A 25,121-nucleotide genomic window follows, 5' to 3' on the forward strand; every position below is an offset into this window, starting at 1 on the left:
TTTTGTCAGTTAAAAGGCAGACTTGAAATACGAGCACAAATGAGATCAATGCAAAATCAACACAAATAAGCATTGAGCAAATAGTGAACATTAAAAAGATGCTTGCTACTATTTATTTCCACTCCTAGCTGACGACTGAAATTGACTGGCAAACTAAACAGCAACAGAAGTACATACAGCCACCTTGTGTATTAAAAACAGCCAAAAATAGCCCAAAGACAGGTTTGCATCTGCTGTTGGATGTGTTTAAACACAAATCTGACTCTAAAAGCTGCGTGTTGTCTGTAATAAATCGGACTTAATCTCAGTGGCCGACATCCAGAGAAGATGAATCTGACATACATGTACTGACTGCATGTGCCACGGACTGTAGTATTTATTTACTGTATTTGGACCAGTTCCCAGTGCTCAGACTTAGGACATAAGGAGGCCAGATTAAATTACATCACTTTTACGGGTTGGTAATATTCATTTTTGTTGCATATTGTCTCTTAGCTAAGAGGTCCAAGATCCCTACTGCCATTGTAGAGGCCAGACTTGATTTCCAACCACCAAAAGAGATGGAGAAATTGCACAATATGACTGTTCTTCTGAAAGTACAGTTCTCAAAATAGTCTCAGTACAGCTATTTCTACAACCGTGATTTCTTCACAGAGCCCAATAGCCACCTGAGAAGTCATCAGAAAGAGGAATCTAATCAAGATTGAGCCGTCAGAACAAACAAAAGTAAACCAGAGATATAAAGACAAAGCACATAGTGCAAGTATACCAAAGTACAAATACTAGTCTGATACAATATTAACGTAAGAGGATTTCACCATACTAATACAAGTAGCAGCAATTGTGTGTAAATCAGCTTTGCACTATTTTCTGCAATTCACTTACAGCCAGCCAGCCCTAATGTAGTTGTGCAGGATTCACCCAAGTGCATCCAATTAACAGACATTTCCCAGCAGCCTTTGGTGTCACATAACCATATGTATAAGCCTCTTAACTTCATCACACTCCCAATTTGAAAGCAATGAGAAGATCTCTTACTTCACCTCCACACTTGTAGGAAATCAGATGACCATAACATTTGCAGGAAACTCACCTGACAATGTTTAATTTCACTATTAAAATGATTCATTTCTAATGGTTGCTTGAAGCTAAAATTTGGTATTAAGTTTAAAAACACTGTCTTGAATCCAATTTACTAATACTGCAAACTATTAAACTGATCATAAACACTAAATGTGCTAGACATTTATTACAAATACATATTATTAGCTAAAAAATATTTTTGGAAAATCAGTCGGGATTCATTTTGGGATTAAAGGTATTGAACATGGAATGTGTGAGCCTTTATAAAAAACAATGCACTGCTTGTGTCTTTGTGAGTGAAGATATATGGCAGTCCAGATGGGAACACCCTCAATTACCATGAGAATGTGTGTACGTGTGTGTTCACATTTGGGACTGGGGGGGCTTATTAGATGGTCAAGTGGGTGCATATCGCAGGATTGGGGGAGGATATAGGAAAAAAACAATATGTATACTATGTCCTTTAAGACATGTTATCAATATGTACACCAAGACACCCACAAGAAACAAATGTACAATAGAATTATCAAGTATACTATGTACTAACTCATTGGCTGCCATTGAATGAAGTATCAATAGTTATTTGAAGCTATTATGTTATTTCACATTTTCATGATTTTTCCTTTGCCTATAATGAAATACATAAACAGTATAAAAATATATTTTGTGATGTTATAATGTACATTCACTGCTAGACCTCCCAGTTCGAAATGAATTGAACGTCTACTATTAAAAAACTAATTTAAACTCACATCTGAATAAAAAACCTTGGTTGGACGCCTATTATTGTCAATGGAACTGAAAGAGTTAATGTATCTTTTTCGCACAAATTAATGTAGTTGAGTTAATTTAGATGGTTTTTTTCCACACATTCACTTCTTAATGTTTATAAGATTTGAGTATTGGGATTAATAAGGAATCAATAACTATATAAAGCCATTTTTATACATTCATGTATTTCATATTTTAAATCTGTGCGCGCACATAAAATTCTGAATTGAATTGGAGAATATGTAATAAACAATAAAAAAAAATCTATAAAAAGTGTGTTTCTTTTATGTCTCTGTTTAGTAACATGACAGAGAGAATGACAGTGTAGAGGGAGGGGCGTAAAAAAAAGGAGGGGTAGTGGTCCAAGTGTGCAGCAGGTTTGTGAGCACAGCAGCCAGAAGAGGAGGAAGAGGAGGAGGAAGGAAGAAGGAAGAAGGAAGAGCAGGCAGCTAAACAGTGCGGCTCCAGACGGCCAGAGAAAAAAGAAGGTATGACGGACGCTTTGTGTCGAGTGCTTTTTAGCCTTTTGAGTGATGCCGGTGAGAAGCAGATGGGATGCTCCCTCATCCCTTCATCCCGCTGTTTTCCCTTTTTGTGTGCTTTCCATCTGCCGGGTAGGAAGAGCAGCGTGATAATAATGCTCAGGGAAGGGAGGGGGGTCTAGCGGGGGATGGGATAGCATCAATATGCCAGCATAAAAGCGGGCGCAGTAGTTTCCCTCGGTTTTGACTAGGTGCAAGGACCACGCCCTCCTGTCAGACACCACCATGATGATGATGATGATGATGATGCGGCACGAACACCAGATTTAGTTTTTTTTTAGCGATGTGTACTTTGCATAGATATTATTGCAAATATTTGGAGATAAATCCTGATAATGTGTTTGCAATATCATATCAATAGCATAGCATTCCATCAGGATTCTTTGTGATATGTATACAGGTAGATTTAAGGTTATGGTTTTGAATTATTTCAGTTAAGATGATGGGTTAAATATCACTGTATTTTGAAACTATAGCTGAATTTATTATGATAAATAATTTGTCTATCTATCCCATGCAAATGTATGATATAACCATGATACTTTGTATATGTTATTGATGGTATTATGATACAATAACATCAATTTGATCCTACGTCAACAGCGCTTATAGTGATATAATATAATACGATAGGCTAAATAATATACAGTATAAATAATACAAATATAATCCTGGTACAATAGTATTGATCATAACACAGTACTTTGAATATAATGCTATTTCTTGTCACGATTCAATAATTTCACAGTACTTTGTCAATGATGTCATCGTTTGTTAATGATGATAACTTATTTATCCCATCAGAAGATATGATGCTAAATTATCATCAATACCAACATGACCACAACAACTCAATATTAAACACTATGAGACAGTAAAACGATACAGCTAGATATCACTGAATAATTTAAATTTTAGAAATTTGACACTATAATATGCCTATTATATTAACTATGAAATTATGATGATCAACACTGGCAATTTAACAATTTAGTTATAGTATCAAATTATGATATTATCTCTATATTATGTTTTCTGATAAAATCCTTTTACAATAATATCTCAATTCGGGATTAAAACAGTACTTTGGCGACATTTGAGATTCCGAATGTTTACCTTAAATCGCTCTATTTGATCAATGTTATAGTATAGTAGGCATTATTATTAACATACGTATATATTATTAAAAATGTTTCAATAAAATAAAAAAACAACAACATTATTTTGCGCAAAATGTTAACAGACATATGCTTTTTGTGTAACAAATGCAAATGTATAGTAGCAATGGAATATCAGAATGTTTAGCCAATCTTAGCAGACTGCCAGCAAAGAACAGCTTGACTTTTATTATTTATTTTTCTGGTGCAATGCTGCTAACAATACGCAAGCAAAACAGAGCCTTTGTTGTGCGGTGTTACACACGATGACACTTGGAACACATTTTACAACACTAACACATTATGTGAGGATAAATGTTGGCATGGCAAATGATTAAAAACTTTGGTTATGAGAAGCTTTCTTTTTTTATAGCTGAATACATTTGGTTTGTTTGGCCACTGTGTTGTCTGAGTTGGTATTTAAATCAATATGAGCACTTTTGAGGCCGTTGTTTTTAAGCTGTGATTTTGAAAATACGGTGTCCAATCATCTGCCCTGGTGAGCGCCATCATGTTTGTGTGATTCGCCCGATAAGCTGCTAATGAGATTTGAGCGCGCAGCACGTCATTTTTGTTGGAACGCCACCCAGAAAGTGTCTGAGTCTATTTGTGGACGTGCTGACGTGGACGTAGCCATATTTTAATAACCATATTTCATGTTACGACTTGTAAAAAGTAAAAAAAAAAAATGCTTAAATGCATTTAAACAATGATGCTTTATGATCAATTTGTTATTTTTATTATCTTTATTATTTTTATTATTATTATCATTATCAGTATCATTATCAGCATCATTATCAGCATCATTATCAGCATCATTATCAGCATCAGCATCATTATCAGCATCAGCATCATTATCAGCATCAGCATCATTATCAGCATCAGCATCATTATCAGTATCATCCATTATCAGCATCAGCATCATTATCAGTATCATCATCATTATCATTAGTATTATTATTATCATCATCATCATTATTGTTCTTCTTCTTATTATTATTATCATTATTATTTATTGTTTTAATGGATTGGCTGGTAACCTAATCAGAGCTCACCCCACCTCATAACCATACTTGGAGCCACGGAAAATGAATGAGTTGTTATTATTATTATTGGCAATACATTTATATTCTATTCAATAATGTTGCTCTTATATTATTCCTACAATTCCTATTAAGTTTAAATGCTATAAACTTTGAGTCTGTAAAAAAACCTGCTCTTTAAAATGTGCACAACACATCTTTTCATTTACTGGACAAACAGTCTAGATGCCACATTTCTCTATCATTCCTCATTCAAATCATTCACTGTCCCCCCTACCGAGCGAGAGTTACTTTCCATGTCCCCCCACTAGGTTTACTCCTCCTTACCTGGAGGATCTCTGAAAGAAGCCATGCCGGTGCTCACAGCAGGAGCAGGTGAGATGAGATGCTCAAGAGTAGAATTGCAGCATCCTTCATGATGTTCCTTCATCATCTTTTTCCTCCTCCAAGGGCTCCATGAGACATTGGCCCTTCTTACTTCGCAGTTAAGGCCCGACGCTAACCACAAGGAGGACATGGTATTCCTCAAGGATGTTTTCAGCGAGAGGAGCTTGGCATGCCTGATGAAGGTTCATGTTTGATATTGCACCTAGAATAGAAAGCACATGTTTATATTGCAATTCATGTAATGTCCATTTTACCACTCATTTTAACACATTGGCTGCTAATGATGTAATTTGACATTTGTTTCTTTATAAAAAAAATATTTCGACATTAGTTTAACCTTATAGGACCTTTAAAATTCATGTATATTCTCTAAAATTCTCCATACGACTCAATGTCAATTTTTTATCCTTATTTAAAATGTAGCATAGGCGAACATGCAATATTATCAAAATGTCTGTACTGTATTGAGATATATATTATTATAGCACTCTTTTTAATCATCTTTAATGCTGCATACAACTCTAATGCAGCATATTTAAATTTACTGTTCTAGATCCACGAGAGACTGAGACAATACGAGAGACAGAGTCCAACTCCCGTCCTGCAGTGCGTCTCATCACTAGCCGAAGATGTACGGTCACTTCACACAGACACAACAATAAAGGGCATAATAATATCCTTGGCGAAGTTAATAACCCCAAGTGGGCTCCAGCCAAGAAGCATTACGTGAACTGCTCAAAGGTTGTAAAAAGAAAAAATGCGAAGTCATCACCAGGCACATTTCTTTCTGGGATCAACATCCTGCAGGCCTTGCAAAAGTGCTGACCTGGGCCTGCTCGCCATCAGCAACTACTGAACAAGAAGTTCATGCGTGCGTATGTAATTGACAGGTAACGGACGAGCTGCAGAGTCGCCCGACGAACACGGAGGAAGGAGAGCTGCTGTATCTGCTCACATCGCCACATGTCAAGGTTGGTTAGTCTTATGACCCAAACATTAATCAGGAGAAACACCGAATAGTGGTACAGCTACTTTAGTGAGGCGTTGGCCTTTTTAATTTGTGTTTTTTAATTTATTTGTGCTTTGTTTTGACTTGCTTTATGGTTGTTCAGGGAAAAATGGTACACAAACATTGCAGTGTAGTCAATATACCTGATGTGGCGATGTTCATCCTGCCAGGCTCTCTTATCTGTACACGACACTGTCGCTCAGAAGAGTTTCGATCCAGTCTTGCCGCCCCTCCCAGATGAATATGATGACGAACTGGAAGAGGAATCCGTGAAAATTGTGCGTCTGGTGAAGAACAAAGAGCCTTTGGTTAGTAATGACAAAGCAAAACATGGAGTGATTGCATCCCATTGATTTACATCCAATTCCCTGTCTATGCTTAAATCTCAGGGCGCCACGATTCGGCGGGATGAAGTGACCGGGGCTGTAATTGTGGCTCGTATCATGAGAGGAGGTGCTGCAGATAGAAGTGGTAAATTGGAAGTGGATCCTATCTGAAGCCTAATTTAACCCCTATTGCACCAACTCAAATCGGGTTGCACCTCAGGCTTTAGCACACCATCTTTTTATGCCTCATTTTAATTTGTTCACCACCCTTAGTTCTGTTTTGTAGCTAATTTTGGAAGCCAAAGAATGATGATTTGACGCTGATGTTTTGGTAAATTTGCTGATAAAAGGCATGATTATTTGAAGGTAACGACAGCTAAAGGATCAAAAGCTAACCTTCCAATGGGAAATTGAGTGTCTCTTGGGGATTGATTGGTATTTAGCATCTAGGATGTCTTTATTGTGGCAAAAGATGGCAAAAGTAAAATGTCAAAATATATAGATCATTTTCATGGCCGAGTCTTCCGAATTGATTTGTGTTTCTTTCTACTGTTGGTTCCTTAAAGGTTTGGTACACGTGGGAGATGAACTCAGGGAAGTCAATGGCGTCTCGGTGGTCCACAAAAGACCTGACGAGATCAGTCAGTTGCTGGTAAACCAATAAGACTCAAGGTCATCTCTCTTTCTTCATATTAAAATATTAACTTTTTTTTCCTGATCCAGTCGCAGTCACAAGGCTCCATCACACTTAAGATTATCCCCGCTATTAAAGAGGAAGACCGACTAAGGGAGAGTAAGGTGAGGCTCCACTAAGCATAGCTTGCCAAAGATCTGATTTATTTGTATAATTGGCATTTAAGGCCATTATACAAGGATGTACCATCAAAGTAACTTCTCTGGGCAACAATCCATGCCTGACCGAAGCATTGTCACAGGCTATTAAAACCGTTGACGAATTAAAATATACATTTTGGATTATTATAAAGCATATGGTATCTGTCCCGACTCGTAATTATCCCTGTGTCCCTTAAGTCAAATAGTACGTGTTGCCAAAAGTTTGCATCCAATTATTCTAAAACTTATGCTTATACATACATGCTATCTGTCAAACACAGGTGTACGTAAGAGCCTTGTTCGACTATATCCCTTTGGAAGACAAGGCCACCCCATGTCAAGAGGCTGGACTTCCCTTCAAACGGGGCGACATCCTTCAGGTAGTGACTCAGGATGACCCTACGTGGTGGCAGGCCAAGCGTGTGGGGGACAGCAACCTGCGTGCCGGCCTGGTCCCGTCCAAACACTTTCAGGAGAGGTAAGCGCTACGCAAACATTGATGGAATGGTCCGAGACTGCATACAATGATGCATTCCAGACTAAATACTCAAACAGCCTTAATGCTCCTCCCCACCAGACGACTGGCCTACAGGATGAAAGTGGGCACGCTTCCCAATCCCAAATCCCCCAAAACGCCTTCTTGTAAGTTAACTTTTTCACAAATATAATACTAAAATGAGTACATTTCTATACGTCTTAGTTTAGAAAGTTGACTTTCCCCTCTTGGCCATTGATTGTCTACACACGGTACAGACAGGTGAGAGGGGTCGTTCAATTTGCAGTGGGTGATTGGGGGGCGGGTTCGGCATAGAATGTAAGCTTTGCGTGTGATCCGATTAGAAACAGTGGGGGGGAGACCACTCTGGCTTAGCAAGAGAGCAACCACCCTCCGCCACTTTGAATTGCCCCTGCTGGGGTTTCTGCTTCTGCTCTGCCCGCTACATTTGCCATTAGTGACTTTTATCGCCTTAAAATTCAGCACATGTCAATGTTCGTTTTTGCCAACAATGTCCTGAATGTTCTTGAATTGTCTTCTAAGTTGTATTCATTTCTCTCTCAGATGACCAAGCGTGTGATAAAGGTGAGTAAAATCAAGGCAAAAATTGTATGTGCATGCATATTTCAATATTGACAGAGACGTATAAGACAACTCAGCCAAATAATACTGTATAATGATTCTACCTGACTTTTGGATACGTGCCCTTGTCTCCTGTTACTTAATTATACTGATCAAAACACATTTAGAAACATTTGTATTCATCAGAAAAGCACAACATTATAAAATAAACTAGACAGCATCCGTACTTGATATCACTGCCCAATGGGATTGGGATGTGAGAGAAAGTTAAAAACCAAGATGATAATACAGAACAACATAATTGAGTAGATGTTACAGTACTAACCACAAATCCACAGTTCTGCAGGTTATCAAACATGCAACGGTAAAGTTAATATTTTTGAACGTTTGATTGAATTGTGCTCCCATCTTGCCACTTTTACACCCTGTCATTCCTACACTGTCTTTATTCCATCTGCCCTTTAGTGTTTACAAGGCGACCTTCATCTGTATTGTTTACCCATCCCTTGTTTTCCCTGCTTACTTCCCTACAGACGACTGTGACTGTGAGGGCTATTTCAATGGACAGTACATAGGTGAGAGTGTGTGCATCTTTCCTAATCTTGCTCTTCATGGCACTTGGCTGGTACCATGGATGTAATGGGCCCTGGGGGAGGTCCCAAATGTTTGGCTGCAGGCTTGAGGGTTGGCGACAAAGGGTCCAGGATTGAGTGCTAGATGTGTAAAACCAATCACCTTTTTTTGGTGGTTTTATCTTACCCTAAATTGTATGATGGGATATATGCCCAAAGATGTGGTGGTTTCCAAGTTTCTATGGGGAACTGTATAAGCCTACAAGGGGTCAAGTGGTTTTTGAAGGTCATATATACTCTGTTCTGCCATTTCTAGAAAATATACCCTTTGTATTTCAACTTTACTACCATTTTGTCGCCATCCCAGCAATAAGGCAGTATAAATGAACATTTACTACAGACAGTCTTAATGCAATATCCCTACATAAACAGTTTTTGAAGAATTTGCTATTTCCTGTGTTGACTTAAAGCATTGAACATTAGAACAGAGGTCTAAAACCTGACCATTTAGTGCCATTTACATACAATCATTACACATGTAAAAGGTTGGATTTGGTGGGTGGTTTACATTTCTTGTGCTCGTTTTCTGATAGTACCTTAAAATACGAGAAAGCCTTAATTCCAAGTTGGTCTATTTCACAAAGGATACATGGAAAATGGCTTGTTTAATACTGCCATAGAAATAGGGGTAAACTGTAACTAAGTCTGAGTTGGTGCGAATTAGAATCAATGAATCAGATACATTGTTCCAAAAATGTGATGCCAACTACTACAGGAGTTTTGGCACTCAGTATGAAAGTGACTCTTAACCCCAAGCCTCCCTCAGCCAAACATGAGTCGTCCGCTTCCCTCCATCCTGCTGGAATGCTAACATTGGGAAACTTCAAACACCTGGTCGTGTCACTTTGTAACGCAACGACATTTGTGCTTCCCATACATTCAGTACCCTGCTTGGATACCACCTCTGTACCGAGCCCCCTTTCATACCTTCCCAACCAATCCCACCCTTCCGCCCTGTCCTGCCTGCATCTGCTGCAGTGCTCCGGTATCCCCACCCCTAGCACCGACCAAATTCCACCCTTATCCTTATCCACCACCCCACGAAGGCCTTCCTGCCACCTCGGACGCATTGCGCACTCTACCAGGCACGTCTGCTGCTCGTTCACCTTCCTGGTGTGCACGTATGAGGCTAAATGAGGTGAAGCTCTAACACCAGTTGTAGTCTCTCCTAAGTGTAACGCAGTGGCGCCTTCCTGTGGTCAGGTGTTTTCCTGGGAATTTTATTCAGGTACGGTGGCCGACCTCCCTTGGGTGTCTAGTCCGCCGTCTGGATGACAGGTGGACCCGACCGTGGTAGACTAGCCCTACTTTGCTGGTGTGGCGTTGGGCCCCAACCCAGGGTCGGGTCCTTCTGTCCAGCCTGAGTCCTGTAGCTTTTCGTTCTTAGGACAGTGCTTCTTGAACTCTTTACACGACAAAGTACCGCAAAATTACAATGTCACTCGAATACTATACGTCTGACAAGCCAAAGTGTCCCTCAAAAAGTAAATGTGAAAATGTATTTCATGTTATTTTAAGTAAAATAATAAACAGTAGGGTCATTGACAGTGCCTTTCAATAAAGGGTATATCTACAAAGTGTTCTTAAAGATTCACTGTACTTAAAGATAAGTCAACTCTACTTAACAAATGATAGTGTTGGACGTAAAAACACTTTTTTTTTTTTAGTATATATGAATTCCACTCTTTGAGAATCACTGTTGGAACACATTGGCGACTATCTACATTTTAAATCAATCCAAGTGCATGGATATGAGTAGCAATTTATCGAATTGTATTTTGTTTATTATGCACTACCCATGATATTGTGATCTTTTTTTTATCCTGTCTGTACCTTTCCCCCCCGACCATCGCCTCATCAGCTGGCCTGCGTAGAAGCTTCCGTCTAAGTCGTAAAGACCGACAAGGCTCCTCGATCGACGGCTCTGACACGGGGGAGTCGGATTTCCTGACTTACGAAGAGGTGACTCGTTATCAGCAGAGGCCCAATGAGAGGCCCCGACTAGTTGTTCTGATTGGTAAGCAGCGTGAACCAACTAATGAGGTCAGGTTTTGTAAATTCAAGTAAATTCTGATGAGCTGAGTTGGGTTACAGAGATGGTAACACTTTCAGTAACCAAAGAAAAAAGCATTGCAACAATGGGAGAAAGATAAGTTGTCCCTAAACAATGTTATGATTGGTCAATTTACATTTTTGGGGCGGATTCAAATGCTTAAAACATAATTTTGAGAACTATGAGTTTTGCTGCAGTAGCAGAAGACCATATTGCCCAATTTTAGTTCAGTAAATAAGTTGTACAAGTCAAGCTAACTTCCATTCGATAGTTATTCCTCTTAACAATCTAGGGTTGATATTGATTTTTATTTTGTTTATGTTGGTTAAGGTTCTCTTGGGGCACGGATCAATGAACTTAAGCAGCGGGTGATTGCAGAGAATCCGCATCGTTATGCTGTGGCGGTACCACGTGAGTCCCCACTATCCTGATTCAAATTTGATTTCGGTGTGAAGAAAATCTCAAACAATTTCATGGGTGTTCTGCAGATACCACCAGGCCTAAGAAACCTCATGAGAAAGAAGGTGTGGAGTATCACTTCGTCACCAAGCATCAGTTTGACACAGATGTCATCAACAACAAGTAGGGATAAGAAACTTTTACAGTTGGAAACTTGGGAAAATGTAGTTTTGATATTAATAGGTAACTAGCAGGAAATATTCTCAGAAAATACTTTTGAGCATGGTACTGTGGACAAATACAATTATAAAAGTCCTTTGTATTATTGTAAAGTTTCAGAAAAGCATCCACTTTGGACTAAATGCGGACTGGTTCATGGTTTAAGCGGTTCTTTGGTCTGGTTTTCAGGTTTATAGAGCACGGTGAGTACAAGGAGAATCAGTATGGCACCAGTATTGAGGCCATCCGCTCAGTACAAGCCAAGAACAAAATGTGCATCGTAGACGTTCAGCCTGAGGTACCCAGAAGTACCACTCATGTTCACATAACCAAAATCCTACACCGTTGTATTTGTGCTAATATATTTTTTTCACCCCCTGATATACAGGCTTTGAGAAGATTGCGGACGGCAGAGTTCAAACCCTACGTGGTTTTTGTCAAACCGCGGGTTCCGGAAAGCAGAAGACGACGCACTGCCACCACCTCACCGGGAGGGGCGGAGCAAGGCCGCATTACCGTCAGTTCCCCCGACCCCAAACAATATTTTTTTACCAACAAACATTCCTTCATTCATTCATTCATTTTCTGAACCGCTTTATCCTCACAAGGGCCGTGGGGGGTGCTAGAGCCTATCCTAGCTGACTTTGCGCCAGAGGTGGAGGGCACCCTGAATTGGTGGCCAACCAATCGCAGGACAAAAGGAGACAAAGGACAAATATTCACACTCATAGCCAAGGTACAAATTAGAATGTCAAATCAGCCTACCACACATGTTTTTGGAATGTGGGAAGAAACTGGAGTACCTGTGGAAAACCCACACAGGCCCGGGCAGAATATGCAAACTGACCTGGATTTGAACCCAGGACCCCATAGCTGTGAGGCCAACATACTAACACCTCATCCGCCAGCCTTAACAGCACAAAAGCATGTAACTGTGTAGTTGTGTTACAGGCCGTAGAACAAACTAGCCTTGAAGTATATTGGACATTTTCAAACATTATCAAGTTTTTGCTCCCTTCTCAAACAGGAAGAGGAACTACAAGAGATGCGCCAATCTGCAATCCAGATGGATCAACAGTATGGACATCTAGTTGACCGGGTCCTGATCAAGGAAGACTCAGCCAGTGCTTGCACAGAACTGCGGAGTATTTTAGAAAGACTGGAGCGAGAGTGTTTTTGGGTTCCTCTCAACTGGGTTCGGACCTAAAATATCTCCAAATCGCCATCCCCAAAACCCTCAACTGGACTCGAGGGTCTGCTGCACTTGCTATCAGGCAGTTTGCATTGGAAAAACTGCTTGATTCCTCGCTGCCTGGCTTGGACAACTACTCAGTCAGCTTTACTGCGACTCCTGTTGGAGTCCATCTAGTAGCATGTTTTGTAATCACCACAGATCACAGAATGCTTCCGGGAGAGTAAATACCCAAAAGAATGTGTCATATGTTTATTTTTCCACTCGTTTTATTTTCAGAGGAACTGCATGTCCACTTGCGTATTTTATGTAAAAAAATTGTACATGTGATTCCTGGTGTGCCAACGAATGCAACTTGTTTACTGCAGAGCCCCACTCGTTTTTATGGATTGAGAAATATTTGATTATTTTCTGGTGGGGGATATTGTAATGTTTACTTGAACAGCTCACACATTACAAATAAATCTTATTGGTAAATATAAATGGATGACGACTTTCCTCTCTAGAAAAAATTGAAAAAAATGGAATAAACGTAAGTATAACGTGGCCATCTGGTAATTATAAACAATTGCAAGTGTATTGTGGTTGTTTGGTTTTAATCATATGGAAAATGCAATAAAATATGAATAACTTGATTCGTATTTCTGGTTGATAATTTGTAAGGGTGGGGGTACATTTCATTGCAAATGTAACATTTATTTTGGTCTTTAAATGCTGTGCAAAAATCCACACAAGCCTCAATGTTGATTTGTCAATTGTGTAAACATGTAAAAAGTGCCATAATAAATAAAGAATAAAAGTGATTGGAGTTTAGTTGGCGGTCCATTTAATTATAACCTGCATAAACTGTAGAGCAGTATGTTTTAATATTAATTTTCTGCATAGTTAGACGCCATACTGTACCTAAATTAAGGCTTTTATGATTGGATCATGTTAATTTTTCAGTAAAAAAATATTTTCAAAAAGTATAAAATCTACCAATTGTATTTGGATGCAAGTATTTGGATTTTTATACTAATGTCATTTAATATTATATATATTTATAAATGTCAAAATATTAGTGTTGAAATTACAGCATACTTAACATTATTTAAAATTCAATTGCATGATACATTTGTATTGTACATAGCATTTATTATTCTAATATTGTTTTTCATGAGATGAACTGAGTGATATTATTATTCTAAAATAGTCTAAACTGATTTAAGAGTTAAATATGGTTAATGAATCCTTTTAAATGTTTATATCATAGGAAGAGAATCTATACTTTGAGTTTATCTGGCTTCATTACCCACTTTAATTGAGGGAATCTCATTCATGAGATGCATGGCACAACAGCTAAATGCAATAAAAGTACTAAAAAGAGCTATCACTGGAGGGCAGTAGCACAGCATCAGAACGCTTTTGCCTGCTGTGGTTGAGAGGAACAAAAATCCTATTATAGCACCTATGGAAATTCATTTTCCTATTTTTTTGGTGTCTCCAAGGTAAGCTATAATAGGCAATACAATACAATTTCTTCCTTTGCTACACTTGGAATGAATATAAAATTACAGTTATATCTAAAAAGTTTTTCCCAATCACTGTCTTGCCTCACAGGGTTCGATCCCAGGTGGTTGCTCACAGTGTGGAATTTGTGTGGGTTTTCTAAAGGTACTCTGATTCCCTCCCACAACCCAAAAACATGCAGAATTAAAATTGCTGCTACATATGAGCATGAATGGCTGTCTTTCTCTTTGTGCCTTGTGATTGGCTGACCACCGATTAAGGGTGACCGCCACTTGGTGTCAGCTGGGATAGGCTCCAACACCCTTAAGCGGTTCAGAAAATGAATGAAATCTCTAAAGGTAGGCGTTGTACTTTGTTTATCTGCAAAATAACACGATGATATTTTGCGATTTCCATTGATTTTATGGTCTAATTAACTGAAAGTTTACACACACACACATACACACGCCTATGAGTGCAAAGAGTGGTCCTGCCAAACCCATTCCTTTAAACATGGAATTGTTCAAATTGTTTAAGCAATTTCTATACTCACCAATTTAAATATCCTGCCTTTCTTCCATCCATCCATCCATGTTTCAATACCTCTTGGAGTACATCTGTTGTATGTCTTGCTCAATGAACAGTGTTGTGTGGTAGCAGCTGGCGTACATTTACACCTAAAGACAGCTGCTGGTCACAACAAAAACAAATTGAGTGTAATAGTAAAGACAAGAAGATACTGTCTAGTTTCCTTTTTACCATCCATTTGCCATGAATCGGTGATGAAGGAAGACTGGAATAAAGTCACTTATTGCATTTAACAATCCATGGTTAAGAATTTACAAGTAGTCTGACTGTTTGAATAAGAAACACTGCAGCAATTATTTTAAGAATGTGAATAGATAGCATTTCCCTGGAGGAAAATATCATTTGAGATGAATGTGGAATTGTTTTGAGTGGTGTGTCATCACAGGCAAATTTAACTAAAAGCTTGAAAAATAACATTCAACACTCAAATCGTGATAGGCAGTATGCGGGAGACCCAGAAATTGGTTTCCAGCCAATATTATACTTTAAAGATGAGTTAAGAGCTTTAAAACATCTTGTAAAGGTCAAAGTCAATGTTTCTTTTACACATCATTTTTACTTCTGTTATTCCTACAAGGGAAGATAAAAAAAAAAAAAAACAGGAATTGAATTTTTGCACAACCTAAATTGGGAAGAAACCTAGATTGACAAAAAAAATGGAGAAAATAAGAGGCTGGTATTGCAAAAAAAAGTGTCATTTAATGGTTCCACACTGATATCACACACGAATAGCTAGGAGTTCCAAGGTGGTGTTGATGGGCGACACGAGACGGAACACGAAGACGGGACGGGACGGGGGCTTTGAAGTGCAGCCGACAAGATGGGGAATTCAATTGAAAAGTGCAGTTTGGAATTAATTCTGAGCGAGATGGCAGGGAGACCATGCTGGGATGTTGGCAATGGTAGGGGAAGCTTGAGGGGGGGGGGTGTCACCAACATGACAAAAATATTCCAAGTGCTGCCATGTCCTAAAATGAAGCCTTTGACAAGCCCCTAAATGTAGTAATGCAACGTAGCAAAAAGCAGAATTCTTGAGAAGGGTCTGCCAGCGGCTAGCAAAAAAAGGGGGCACGTGTTCTATAGCTAATCCTATTCGTAACCCTGACCTGCCAAGTGGAAAAGTACAAATTTGAGATGTCTAGATTACATTTTGTAACAACTGATGTACATTATCGTTGCGTCACTTGATGACACGCTGCCATTTTGCCAGCCGCGGACAGATACAATTTTTTAACTACAGCTGAGTTCCTGTTGAATCATTTCTCTCTTTTTTTGCACAAAAACAAATGAGATTAAGCCACAGCTCTTCTCAAAATCCACAAAGTAAAGTAACTAAAGAAGGCAGTTTCAATAAAAGCTCAATTGTTTCCTCTATTTCTCCTCAACATTCCCAGAGTTGTTACTATTACCTAAAGGGAATGAGATTTAAAAAAATAAAGTGAAACAAAATCACATATATTTACATCAGTATTACAAAAATAAAATAAATAAAAAAAGTACTCCGGCTAAAGAATGACCTTTTGGAACAAATAATGAATACTTGTCAGGGATTTTTTTGGTTAATGACATCACCATAAAACGATTTTTACACGACCTGCTGCAAATTTGCTGTCCACTTTGAGTGTCGTCCATCACAGCTGAAATATGACATCTTCTCAAATGAGCACACTGACATTAGGAATCCGTCTTAAACTCACTTGACACTTTGTCAAGTGGCACCTCATCAGGTATTAATGACATTTCTCATTGTGCAGCATAGAAATTGGCAGTATGAAAAGAAAATGAGAATAGTTGACTCTACACTCAGGCACATTCGCACAACCAAGTATGCTTAGAATGTGACGCTTCACTTGCAAAGTCATCACTGCTTTTGCACAGTAGAAATCAAGAGAAGAGAACTATAAATAATTCACAGGCCAAAAGATCTCCAAAAGGCTCGGCTACAAGCGAACACGCAACGAACATGTCATGTTGTAAATGCAATCCACCCTCTCGTCAATGATTGCACGATAAAAACAAGCAAAAAAAGCATCCACCGGGATGTTTTTGCAAAGTTGGGATAGTCTGATGCGAGTTAGTGTCTTGAGCGGACTCATTCAAAGTGTCCCCTAAAATATTGGTCTCGGGTTGGCTTTTTCTTTTTGTTTGTCCCACAAAAAAAAGGAGTGATTGGTCACCCCATTTAAAGCTGAAATGGGAATCCATAGCTGAAGCTGTACATTCATCACATGGACACGTTATGAGTGACACATGCGTTTCGGTGGTTTGGAATCACCGTTGTGTTCATTGAGTTGTCAACAGTTGCTATTGAAACGTGTCCCGACATACTCAGAATCCCGACCAGGCACTGCTGAGGCTTAATTGAGTTTTTACCGCCTCGTGATTGACTGTTCTGACAATAGCCGGACGGTAAGGACCGGTAGGCGAGGGGGCCTCAGCAGGCGATCTCCTCCAAAGTGGCCTGCAGGGGGACGGCCACGCTGTGGCTGATGGACTCCGAGTGGTTGGCCACCGGATCGCAAGAAGTCTACAAAAAGAACCCCAGGAAATATTTCTTTCCTTTTTTTTGTTTTGTATTTGTTTTTTTAAATACAAGAATATATGATATAAAAAAATGATAATGGGACTCAAAAATGTATTAAATTATAAGGACAGAATGAAATAAATGAAACTACACGCTGTTTTATTTCCATTTAAATTCCAAAGGGAATTGCGTCATTATTTAAGCCTTTTTAAAAATATATAAATTGCAATAAAGAAAAACTAACATTAGTAATGTTTTGTTTCAAATAATTTAAATATTTTGCTTTTGAAAACATAATATATATAAAAATGTATATAAATTTAAATATATGTAAAAATATATATTAATTTTCTTATATACATATAAATATATATATATATGAATGAACAACAAATCAAATTATAATATTATATTATTTCAAAATATGTAATCCTCAAAGCAAAGTCATTATTCAAATTGAACAAGAAAATAATCTGTTCAATATGATTAAAAAAAACAATATTGTGGCTGTTTTTATGTCAGAAAACCAAAAGCATCAAAATAAAGACTTTGCTTAGCAACAAATATATATTTCCTCTAAAAGAAAATAATATTCCTATTTTGAGAATTCTCTATCCACCCAAAAACATTTTTGCAATAGAAAAAAAGTGCAAATATCAAATTGTATCAAATTGAGAGGCAATGAAGCACAATGTCACACAACTAACAAAAAAATGATGAATAAAAATAATGTTCATAAAATCAAAGCCCACTTACCACATCTCCTCTGCGACCTTCCTCCTCATCCTCTCGACTAAGGAGATAAAGAAGTCTGTCGCGTACCACCTAAGAAGCAAAAGTTTAAGAAAAGTTATCAAATCATGGAACTTTTTCTAAAAGTGAGATTGTATGACTGACCTCGTACGCATAGTCAAAGAGCTCCAGAATAGTGAGGATGCTGGCCCCGATAAAGAGCCCCATCTGCCCACCGATGTCACCTTGACGGGATAAAATGTGGCACCACATCACAATGAGTATCTAAGTCATGCCTTTAAAATTCAGGACAATTCCATTACTCTTACGAGATGTTTGATAGCCTAATCTCGTTAAAATGTCTGCAATCTCTATTACCTAGCAGGCCTGCCACCTCGTAGGCTTTCTTCTGCTCGATGGTCTCATAATTAAGTGCCTCAAAAAATACATCCAACACCAGAATGTTGTCTCTGTGAAGAACAGCGAAAAGTTAGCAAGATCAACGTCTTTGTCGTGGGCAAAATATGATGTGAAAATGTCCACGTACGAGATGTATTTCTCCGACTTGTTGAACTTTTTCTGTAGGTAGCGTGCCGAGGTCTTGCTAGGGATCTTAACCATGGACAGCTCCTTGTTGTAGCGTGTCACGTTGCACGGCGTGCGACACATGCAGCTGCTGCTCTCGGCTGCAGACAGCTTAGCTGATGATGAAGGTGATAGGTGATGGTGAAGGGCATAGAAAAAGATGGGATCTCATTGCCAATGTTTTCAGATGACATTATATGTTCAGAGTGAGTTTTTTTTTAAACTCATTTGCTCTTTTGGATTTGATCCTTATCATTCAGTGAGGATTTTAATGATTACAAGTAGGGGGGCCGGCTTTGCCAGTTCCACTTACTTGTTTTAGAACCAAAAGACAGTTGCTGTGTTATTAAAAAACGTAGCTTTTGTAAAATGGGTGCTTAACAAATAAAATATTTGAGTTTTCACACTTAGAGAAAGTGAAGAAATTCAATTATAAAAAATGTCAACTGTCTACGTTGCACGGTTTGGACAAACATAGCGAGAGAATTTTAACATATACACACAGACACACACCCATAAATCACGCTTTATAAGGATTATAGATAATATATGTTATCTGTGTCCAAGTAAACAGTGCCTAGATAGACTATTAAACAGAACAAACCTATTTTTACTCACCTATCTTTCAAAAACCCAACCAACCAATCATATATATTCCCCTGAACAAAATCAGTGTATTCTTTTTCTGAGCTAAAAATAAAAACAACCACGTCCACTAATCAATTGCCAAACACAAACTACCCACCAAACATCATTCCTAAAGCCTGGCTCAATCCTGATTGACATGCTGAGACCCGACTCGTGTAATAATTGGAAATTTAAAGCTCATTTAAAAATTCTGTCATATCGGTGACTCAGTTTGGCGGTAATAATGAAAACTTCTCTGTGTGAAAAACCATCAAAGTTTCTTCTAAAAACTTTCCGGTCTAAAGCAAAAATGCTAATGAGTCGTACAAAGCGTTTTCTCTTCTGACAACTTGGAGCCAGGTGCCATCTTTTTGGAAACATTATTATTCAAAGGAAGGGGAAAAAAACAAAGTTTTTCTGACAAATTGGCTTTGACTGGGCCTGATTTGCATGTTGTGATCCAGGCATCACAACCTGGGCCCAATTACAAGGGAAGACAAGCCTACGTATAATTCTGTAGTTCACTCTGGACTTTTGTGGCTTGAAGTTTTGCACTCAGGGAGACTGCATTGATTTGTTTACCTGGAAACCCAAATAGGGGACAGTTTTCCTTTGTTTTATTGTTATTTTATCCAGTGATTTTAGGCAGTGGTAAAAAAAAAATACATGCCTCTGTTCTCAAAGGAATAAGGTTAACACCAGTTGATACAAAAGCGTTATAGATGCTTCCATTATTGCTTGGACAACTTATAATTATTTTTTCATATTTCCCAAGAGCCTTTTTAGCCAACAATATGTCAAAAGAATGTCATGCTGAAAATAGGGGGTGAAAAAAAGGAATTAATTACAGGTACAAACAGCTGACAAAACAGCTTTTTTTGAAATGGAAGAAAAATTAATTAATCCATGAGTAAATTAATTTTTCAAGTGTCAAACAGACATTTTAAATCAGCCCCTAGCGATGGTTGCTGAATATGATTATATAGCATTACCTAACCGCAAATAGGCATCACCACTAGCCTGCCTGATTGGTCACCGCTGACCTAATGACTCTGAACAAGATGTAAACAGCAAAACCAATTAAAATGAAGTCTGCAGATTAAAAAACGGACTAATCTCTCACAGGATCGATAAAGACTCTGCCCACAATTTAAATGAAAAACAACAGTAAAACCAAGAAACAAGATCCTCATGTTTCTTCTACTGAAGTAATATAAGTGAGTCCTTACCTACAAAAACTCAAAATTAGAGACTTCATTACAAAGATCTCAGAAATTTGGGTAGAAGTACTGCATTCAGTAAACTACTTGATTGATTTGACCATTTGAATATCAAGAAAAGTCAATCTAAGGACAAAACTAGGAAGTATTGTAAGTCCAATGTCAGTCTGCAATGTTCATTTTTTTCAGATTTTACGGTAAAAGTGCAAAAGAATACATGTATAAATAAATAAAGGTAGCATGATGTGATTATGTGACTCACCCAGAGCAGGCTCAGCGCAGTCTTTGTACTGCTCAGGGGTGCAGTAGGAGGCGTCCCCTGTCAGGAGAACCAGATCAAGTCAAAACATGACCCTTTGATTGTGTAGAGTATTCCATTTTGCCGGGGCCTACCAGGCATGTAAACCATCCTGCAGTTGCAGTTTTCCACAATGTAGCGTGTCTCACAGTCGATCCGACAGGCGGTCACGCTGTACACTTGAAAGAAGCCTGAATCTAGAGCCTTAGATTCACACTCACCCCATGGGGGAGGCAGAAAGGTGAGCTGCAAGGGAAGAGGAAGATAAAAATGATTATTATATACAGCTGACCCATGGATCACGGGACGGTTGCACAACATGGAATTCACCAAAACCTGCCTTAGAAATAAAATGGACTTATCCACAGGAGAATTAATGATGCTGGAAAAATCTCTTGCAACAGTTAAAAATACATAACACCAAGTGGTAGACATTATATTTCATATTTTTGATATGAGGGATTTATACTAGCCTCCAATGACAAGGATGTCCTTGTCTTTTTTTTTATATTTACCTAAAAAATACATAATAATAACATTTGCAGACATGTCATCGTCAAAATTGAATATTGAAGAGTTATGTATGCTGGAATAAAATTTATGAATAAAGCTTGTAATTTTTTTTCTTACTGTTCCCTGGAAACTATAGACACTCATTGTTGTTGGGGAGTTTATACATCAGAGTTAGACAGTAAATATCTTATTAGGAGTATAATAATAAAGATCCAATGTTACAAGGATGTTGCACTTAGGATAATACAAAACTGGAAGCCAAAAGTAGCGCAGATCCTCATAAAATAAACACAGCCACACATAAGACTGTGGAGTCAGGTCATAAAATAATCCTGTTTGCACATAGTTTCTCTGACGCGTGTAAATAAATAAAAAGTACACGACAAAGACAAGCTATAAAGGAGGTCAATGTATCATTGGCGGCCCTGTGGATGAGTGGTTAGCGCATTGGCCTCACATTTCTGGAGTCAAAAGTTTAAATCCAGGACAGTCCTCACTGTGCAGAGTTTGCATGTTTTCCCTGTACTTGTGTGGGTTTTCTCCAGGTACTTTGGTATCCTCCCACCTCCCAAAATTATGCAAGGTCTGCAGGTTGAATATTCTAACTTGCCCCTAGGTACAAGTGTGAGCATATATGGTTATCCGTCTGTCTCCTTGTGCCCTGCGACCAATTTAGGGTGTCCCAAGCCTGGTGCTTGTAGTCAGTTGGGATAGGCTCCAACAACCCCCATCACCCTTGTGAGGATAAGCGGTCTGGAATATGAATGAATATTTATCATTCTCGGAAGACAAAAGTGCTGTTCAGAATGTAATCATGTGATGCACTCAACACTGTGTTTTTTTGTACTTCATTGGAAATACTGATCGTTAGCAGCACAAAACGATTCCACGGTTGAAGAGACACTTGGAAAAATCATTTCACAAAGAGGGCAACGCCCCAACATGCCGCAGTCTGAAGAACAACACCAACTGGGGTCAAACAACATAGCATCTTTCCCCTAGATTACTCCAGTTGTCTCGGAAATGAGTCTCGCACGAGGGAGCAACGGCTACATCGTTCTGTACCAGGCGAAATGGGACGCTGCCAGGTGAAAGTGGGCCATTGCTTGCTAAAAACGCGCCCACTCTGTGTCATCAGCACGGCCGAATGGGAAGCCGTTTCACCGCTTCAACTTCAAAAGCAGCCAAGTGTGCGGAATGTTGCCGATTGCTGTGCGGGGCTGTGACGGATGATAAGAAGGCAGCCAGCCGAAAAAATGAATGCAGACATCCCCGAAGCTTTCACAACTCGGCAATTTTTAAAATTATACTGTATGACTATGAACACGTTAACTGCTGCTGACCAAAAACAGCAAGACATAACTTGACACTTATGACTTCTTTCCTTTATTATTGCAAAAACAATTTGACAACGACATGTTGCCATTTCATAACGCAGTGTGCATTCACCGAAGCGACACCGCCATTGACTTCCACTTTCACTTGATATAATACTGTATTGTTAAATGTGATAGCCATTCTAAATGAAGGTTTAGTTTCAAAACAACGGGACTGGAAGGAATCTCTTGATCCAAAATAATTCACAGTAATACCTTGAGATATTAGAAACCCGAAATACGAGAAATTTGGAATTAAAAACATGTTTTTCCATTGTGATATCCTATTTTAGGATGAGGAACAGATGAATTTGTATTTAGTTATTAAATGACAAAAAATGCACTCATTTTTTATTTTAAATTCTGAGTATGGCTTGTAAGGAATGCCACTAAAACTATGAATTCTTTATGGCTCTTTCTGTCAAAAAGGTTCCCAAGCGTTGCTCTAAAAGCTGACATTTTGACATTGTGGCTGCTTGTTTATATCCCTGCCTGCCAAAAAACAGTGCTGACATCTCCGATGCGATTAAACGCTTCTGTGAAAGGTGCGACTCGGCAATGCTTAACCTTTCCATCACTGCCCCTGCTAAACTAATCTTCTCTTTGGGCCCAATTAAAGTGGATTGTGGCTAATTCGCCATTTGATTAATTCGGTGTCACGGCACGTGAGCCCATTGCGGTCCATCTAATAAGCGGCGAAAGCCTAGGCGGCGCTCGCCGTTGTCTTCATCAATATTTCACTCGGGTGCTGAAGCGTGGGGGGGGGGTTTGGGAGTTGGGGGGTAGATTCGAGGCGGCTTTACAGTTCACTCGGCAAATTGTTGGGAAAGGCTGTTTTGTTTTAACATCACGCACTCGCGCCTCGCAGTGCAGGTACAACTCAATAAAAGTGAAGGGGATGTGAAATGGAAAGACTTTAGTTGGATTTTGAAGGCCTTTGAGGGCTACATTTACACAGCAGCGACAAGAGCCTCTTTCCCATACACAAAAATAAGCATGATGATCATATATTTGCATTTCATGGAGTGTAAAGGGGTCACCCACTCTATTTAACCGTCCTTCTTAAATAACTCACTGGTGATGAGACATTGTGATTTTCTAGGAATAGTGAATTCAATGACGCCCATAAATTTGGAGCCCACTCCACTAGCTCGTATCACATTAGATTGCAGTAGAATGACTTTTGCATTACATTCTCTCATACCAAATGTACAGCCAGACAAGCTGTTCCTGTTCACCTTCCAAACGCCATTGCGGACACCGTCCCCCCCTCCCTTGGCCTCACCCCAGGAAAATTATGGCTTTCAGTTTTGGTGTGCCAAATTTCTAGACCTTTCACAGAAGCACCACTGGTTGCAGATGAGATAATTCGAAAATGTGTTATAGAAATATGTTGCTTCCACATTATTTATTTTTCAATTATTGTGAGTAATAATTAACACGATTAAATTCCGGGCGATTTGTTCTCACAGAAATGTGGATTAAAGTATTGTCGCATTATTCGAAATCAAATAACTCTTTCTATAAGGCGTTGCTTAGCCCTGCTTTATATGCAGCACGAATACAAGGCACGTGATTGGTCCCTGGCTGGAGATTGACACATTGACACTGATTCTTGACACTTAATAAGATAGACGGACAAGACCACCAATAGGTGTGGCTATAACCTGTAAATTGACTTCAATAATGATTGACAAGGAAAAGAAAAAATGACCTGCACAAGCTAATTAATTCAAATTCTAATTGCCAGCTACAAATGCCCAACAACTCCTGGGGGAATTTCAATGACATTTACCCACAAATCAACCACTCTATTCCTGCTTAGGAGCTCCAAGACCTTCAAGGGTATTTTTACTGTTTTGATAACAGCCAAAGCCAACTACAAACTTCCAAAAGGTACACATCACAATTTAATAACATATAAAAAAAATGTGATAAAAATCTTATGATGTGGTCCTGTCAATTGTAATTGTTATATTTTGATCATATCTCATGTTTTTATATCACTCGGTGTTTAACATTATATGTTTGCAATTTAACATAATAGGCAATACAGTATACAATTTTCTACAAGATCTACAGCATATTGCCCACAAATAATGTTTATAAAGTGCAAAAGTGTTGCAGGAAAAGTAGAGAGTTTCTGGCTGACAAGTTGATAACACTTGTCCCATGTTTTCATTAATGAGGGGATCTAAATTTAAATGTACTGCCTCCTCTGCACCCCCATCTCAAAGTACGCACTCGCTTTCACGCATGAGCTTCGTCTTGAGTTTGCCAGCCAGGAAAGTGGGCTGACAGATAAGCAAAGACACTCACCCTGAAGGCTAGTCCACGTTAAGATACTAAGATAATACTTTTTGTATAACACGAACCTAGGCGGAAAAACATATATTTTTATCGAAATTCCAGCATCCGAGATGAAATAAAAAGAGTTTCTTACAG

The 25,121-nt window shown here is 38.7% G+C and overlaps 2 protein-coding genes across 5 annotated transcripts in view; one reads left to right on the forward strand and one right to left on the reverse strand.

The window, feature by feature from the left end:
* The first annotated feature begins 2,208 nt into the window (after window positions 1–2,208).
* Window positions 2,209–13,538, forward strand: mpp3a (MAGUK p55 scaffold protein 3a). Of its 3 annotated transcripts, XM_077734140.1 has the most exons (20): window positions 2,209–2,342; window positions 4,908–4,971; window positions 5,047–5,165; window positions 5,537–5,614; window positions 5,874–5,954; window positions 6,163–6,300; window positions 6,382–6,463; window positions 6,885–6,970; window positions 7,042–7,116; window positions 7,434–7,630; window positions 7,730–7,794; window positions 8,213–8,233; window positions 8,764–8,805; window positions 10,025–10,090; window positions 10,724–10,879; window positions 11,246–11,326; window positions 11,404–11,497; window positions 11,723–11,831; window positions 11,922–12,050; window positions 12,561–13,538. In XM_077734140.1, the coding sequence occupies exons 2-20, from the start codon at window positions 4,947–4,949 to the stop codon at window positions 12,738–12,740; spliced, it is 1,824 nt and encodes a 607-aa protein (XP_077590266.1). In that variant the 5' UTR covers window positions 2,209–2,342; window positions 4,908–4,946; the 3' UTR covers window positions 12,741–13,538. The 3 variants fall into 3 exon arrangements, with proteins under 3 accessions (XP_077590266.1, XP_077590267.1, XP_077590268.1); XM_077734141.1 differs by lacking the exon at window positions 10,025–10,090; XM_077734142.1 differs by lacking the exons at window positions 8,764–8,805; window positions 10,025–10,090.
* Window positions 13,539–16,232: 2,694 nt separating this feature from the next.
* asic2 (acid-sensing (proton-gated) ion channel 2) overlaps window positions 16,233–25,121 on the reverse strand; it is a 95,014-nt gene continuing 86,125 nt past the window's right edge. For both annotated transcript variants that reach the window (XM_077734653.1, XM_077734652.1), the window contains 7 exons: window positions 20,883–21,033; window positions 20,752–20,808; window positions 18,605–18,758; window positions 18,436–18,527; window positions 18,223–18,302; window positions 18,082–18,150; window positions 16,233–17,328 (listed from right to left, as the gene is read on the reverse strand). In XM_077734653.1, the coding sequence (XP_077590779.1) occupies window positions 17,236–17,328; window positions 18,082–18,150; window positions 18,223–18,302; window positions 18,436–18,527; window positions 18,605–18,758; window positions 20,752–20,808; window positions 20,883–21,033 (696 nt within the window). In that variant the 3' untranslated portion in view covers window positions 16,233–17,235. The remainder of the gene's footprint in view (window positions 17,329–18,081; window positions 18,151–18,222; window positions 18,303–18,435; window positions 18,528–18,604; window positions 18,759–20,751; window positions 20,809–20,882; window positions 21,034–25,121) is intronic.

Source organism: Stigmatopora nigra, chromosome 15, assembly GCF_051989575.1.
Source record: "Stigmatopora nigra isolate UIUO_SnigA chromosome 15, RoL_Snig_1.1, whole genome shotgun sequence".
Classification (NCBI taxonomy): domain Eukaryota; kingdom Metazoa; phylum Chordata; class Actinopteri; order Syngnathiformes; family Syngnathidae; genus Stigmatopora; species Stigmatopora nigra.